The following is a 4,431-nucleotide window of genomic DNA, read 5'->3' as shown; positions in this document are numbered from 1 at the left end:
GTTCTTTACCCACATTATTGAAAGAGATTGAAAGCTTAAAAAGGTTATAAAGTAATTTAGTATGAGACGTATGGACATGATATTTGCAAAGTGGTGCGTTTTGCACTTTGCATCCTAAGCTAAGGAGCCAAAGCCCAAAGCTACTTTTTTGTGGACGTGGGAAACGAGTTTGGAAAGAAAAATATAAGCATAAACTAAAATTTTAGACTTATATTTTAATCAAATAGAAAAAATGTATTTGATCACGTTTAATTGCTTCTATAAACGAGTTTCACAAATCACAGCACATATCCAAACACTTTTGTAAAATTACCCAACTACCCATGAATGATTAAATTCACCCATTGTATCAAAGAATAATGGCAATGGACATATGATTATGAGAATTATAAGAAAATGATCCAATATTTGGATATTTATCGAAATGACAGTCATCTACAAAGTATGATATTTTGAATTTCAATGATATATAGTATGATTTTTTTTTCACCAAATACTTATAAAAATTTATCTCTATCCCTCAAATTCAAAATATCTTTTTTGAACTAAATGACACTTTTTATGCTTTTGTATCGTAATCTACTTCATTTTTCCTATAACTTTTTTAAAGTTCTGTTAGTTTTTGTTTTTTTATAAAAAATAAAATAAAATAAGCGTTCGCTCGATATTTCTACATCTTGAAATTTTAGAATACAACATTTTTGTGGCAGTCCAAAATCCTATATTTATATTTTTGTCAAAAAATATACTTTTGAATTTTGATGCTATATAAAATTGGTTCGAAATTCGTCAGATCGACCCATTTTGATCAATCGTAAAAAAGGGTTATTTTCCATATTTCAAACCTTCAGTGATTATCCCTTGTATCAATTTTGATATCATTATTAACAAGATTTGAGTAAAAATATTATTCTTCCAACAACCATGCACACTAACATCCTACCCAAAAAAAAAAACTATCATGTAAGATTAAAGTAAGTCAAAATTAAAGCTCTAACACTAACCATTCCGCTAGGCCCTTGGTGCATTTTTTGTAGCCTTTATTGTAGAAAATGAAAAAAAGCAAAAAACAAGTTTAATATATTTTACATTCCAAAACCATACCAATTCATATTATACCACAAGCCCTTACACCTTCAAAACCCGAAACCCTAACCCTAACCCTAACCCGAGCAACACCCGAACCGTTTGGGACCCACGGACTCTTCCCTAACATCAATCGCAGCTCCTTTAGCCGGAACCGAACCCGTGTCCCCACCACCTTCAACCGCTTTCTTGCTCACAATCCTATAAATTTGTGTAATCACTTCACTAAAAGCATTTTCAACATTAGTTGCTTCCAATGCGGAGGTTTCCATGAAACAAAGGGACTCTGCTTCCGCTAATGTTTTTCCCTCATCGGTTGACACTGCAAGGAGGTGACGGAGGTCCGATTTGTTTCCAATCAGCATCACAACAATGTTGGGGTCCGTGTGGTCCCGTAACTCCTTTAACCACCTCTCGATGTTTTCAAAAGTCGTGCGGCGTGTTACGTCGTACACAAGTAGAGCCCCAACTGCTCCTCGGTAGTAAGCACTTGTAATCGCGCGATATCTGTATTACTACAAAAAATAAGTTGAATGAAAGAAATAGCAATGCGCTTTCATTGTTATCTGTATTATAGCATCTTACTTTCACTTCATTATGGTAAGAGTAAATTACACGAATGGTCCCTATGGTTTAGGGTAATTTGCGCGTTTGGTCCCAAAATAATTTTTTTAACTCATAAGGTCCTTACTGTTTGTTTTTGTTATGCACTTGGTCCCTGTCTTACCTAAAAAGACAATTTTGCCATTGATTTTTTAATTTATTTGAATAAACATACCCCCAACCCTACCCCCTCATCTTACCTTACCTACCTTACCATTTTTCCCTATTTAAATAATAGTCTTTTTAGGTAAGACAGGGACCAAACGCGTAACAAAAACAAACAGGCGTAACAAAAAAAAAATAGTAGGGACCTCCCGAATTAAAAAAATAAGTTAGGGACCACGCGTACAAATTACCCCGAAGCATAAGGACCATTCGTGTAATTTACTCTTATGGTAAGGATAACAATGGTGTGCTTTCGAATTTCTTTCTTATGAAGACATTGTACTTTGAAAAAAGAGCGATACATATTATATAAAATGGTTAAATGCAAGAAATGGTAATGTAATTTTTTTGATTTGTTTATTGTAACAATCTACATTTACTTTTTCCTATTGTATGTTGAAAAAATCTACCCAATTATTGCAATGTCATTTGTATACAAACCAAAGCAAATTTAAGTTTTAACTACTATGATTGGGTAGATTTTTCACAGTATAATGTCTTCGTAAGAATACTATTGAAATTTTCATTGCTATAACTGGGTAGATTTTTCCAAGTATAATATCCTTGGTAAGAAAAAAAATGAAAGTACAATTCTATAATTTTGATTCTAATTTTTCAAGATGAAATAATCACGTTGAACACAAACATCAAAAAACCCTCTTAAAAGTAAGGAAATAAAATTTACCACAATAAGAGAAGTTGAGATGAGAAAAAAAACAAAAACACCTGGCAATGGAAGTGTGCTCTGCTTTTAGGTTTCTTTATTTATAACATCTTTGATATGATAATATATTATAACCGTATAACTTTTTTATAAAAAGTTTGTATTTTGATTTTGTGACTTATGTTATGTCACTAATGGTATTCATTATACAATCTTAATATCAAAGATTTACCTATCATATCATATAATCAATAATGGTGATTCATGCAATTATTTACGTATAGAAGTGGTTCTACTTTTAAAAGATGTTTTTGGCCACCTTTGATTACACCTTTTCCTTGGTCCCCCATCTCACATAAGATAACACTAATGCACCCTTTGCTGCTAAAAATATCTACATTTTAATTTTAGCAGATGTTTGGATATGTCATATTCATTTTAAAAGTCATTATCACATCTTAAATAATCAGAATCACACTCGGTTGATAAAATATAAAGATAGGTATGACTTTTGGTGGAACGAATGGAGTAGAAGTGTTGTATTACTCCAATAACAGTGATCCAAAATCATCCAATACTATAAATAGGATGCATAACCTTAAATTCTTTTCCTTAGTATCTTGTTGCAGAAAAAGTAAAAATAAGAAGTATTATATATTATACTAGTGCACCACTTTTAAATAAGTTGTTATGGTGTCATTCATATATCCAAATCAGTGACCCTAGATCCACATTTATATATAAGAGAGAATGTCAAACGTGACAAATGTCTTGAGTTTTTAAGCACATACACCACATGTCAACTACACACTCAAAAAAAGTATCATTCATTGTGGAATAAGAACTCTTTTTTTGTGTGATCACACAAATACTTTTTCACCACACACACACATGTATATGTAAACAATTAGGCCTTTTCATTATGCAGGATAGAACAAAACATGATGCATTTTGTTGTGTTTGAGATGTATTGACTGAAAAGACGAGAATGTCCTCCTCATCCTCATGATTGAAATCAAGCTTTTAATGTCCTATGTGAATGTGAGTCTAGAGGCTAAAAGGTGCGTTAGCTTCCTGTAGTTAACAAAGGTATTTAGATATTTTACTATGAAATCACAAATCATACAAAACCTATATTATTTCAGATGAACAGTATAAAATCTGAACATCAAGAAACCCTAAACCTAAAGCAAGTTCAATAAATCAACTAAGAATTCAATTTCTTAAGCAAAAAGTTATGCATGCAACAAACTAATAGAATCGATACGGATATAATTAATTGAAGGAATTAGAAAGAGGTTGGACCTTTCTTGACCAGCAGTGTCCCAAATCTGAGCTTTGATGACCTTGCCATCAACGTTAAGACTCCTGGTAGCAAATTCGACCCCAATCGTGGATTTTGTTTCTAAATTGAATTCGTTTCTAGTGAACCTGGAAAGAAGATTGGATTTACCAACACCAGAATCGCCGATTAAAACCAATTTGAACAAGTAATCATATTCATCTTCAGCTCTGTATTCAGACATCTCTCCACCTCTTTCGGCACCTTTTTTGAAAGTTTTCGTCTGGAAATGGCAGCGACTGTTGTCGTTGCGTGGCAAGAGACTGGGAACATCAAGGCGGTGTTCAAATGACCATTCTAACCCCCACCCAACTATCGGCCTGCATCGAAATCACTCTAAACAAGGGGTGTCTTGGATATTTCAAATTTGATTACTGCCGTATTGGTTTTCACTAAATGGGGATTAAGTAATACTAATATCTTATTTTTGTTTATGGGAATCCAGTAATCTAACCTTTTTTTTTAATATAATTTTTTTTAATATAATTTTTTAAAATGACCATTTGGTTAGAATGGGGTGTTTCAGGTCGATTTCATATTTTGTAAACGGGTAGATAATTCTAATCCTGAA

General features: G+C 32.6%; 1 protein-coding gene across 1 annotated transcript; it reads right to left on the bottom strand.

Moving 5' to 3' along the window:
* Positions 1 to 1,019: 1,019 nt before the first annotated feature.
* On the bottom strand, positions 1,020 to 4,175 carry LOC111900941 (ras-related protein RIC2). The gene is made up of 2 exons (XM_023896810.3): positions 3,824 to 4,175; positions 1,020 to 1,593 (listed from the first exon to the last, which is right to left on the bottom strand). The coding sequence occupies exons 1-2, from the start codon at positions 4,042 to 4,044 to the stop codon at positions 1,164 to 1,166; spliced, it is 651 nt and encodes a 216-aa protein (XP_023752578.1). The 5' UTR covers positions 4,045 to 4,175; the 3' UTR covers positions 1,020 to 1,163.
* Positions 4,176 to 4,431: the final 256 nt, after the last annotated feature.

The sequence above is a fragment of the Lactuca sativa genome, chromosome 8 (assembly GCF_002870075.4).
Source record: "Lactuca sativa cultivar Salinas chromosome 8, Lsat_Salinas_v11, whole genome shotgun sequence".
Taxonomy (NCBI): domain Eukaryota; kingdom Viridiplantae; phylum Streptophyta; class Magnoliopsida; order Asterales; family Asteraceae; genus Lactuca; species Lactuca sativa.
Note: the sequence above shows the minus strand (reverse complement) of the source record. Positions and strands in the feature narration are given on the sequence as shown.

What these genes read in the sequence shown, in the direction of transcription:
- LOC111900941 (XM_023896810.3), bottom strand. Translation starts at nt 4,044, where the DNA reads ATGTCTGAATACAGAGCTGAAGATGAATATGATTACTTGTTCAAATTG. An exon ending in GACACTGCTGGTCAAGAAAG is followed by an intron (nt 1,594 to 3,823) that starts GTCCAACCTCTT and finishes GTAGTAATACAG; the next exon opens with ATATCGCGCGATTACAAGTG.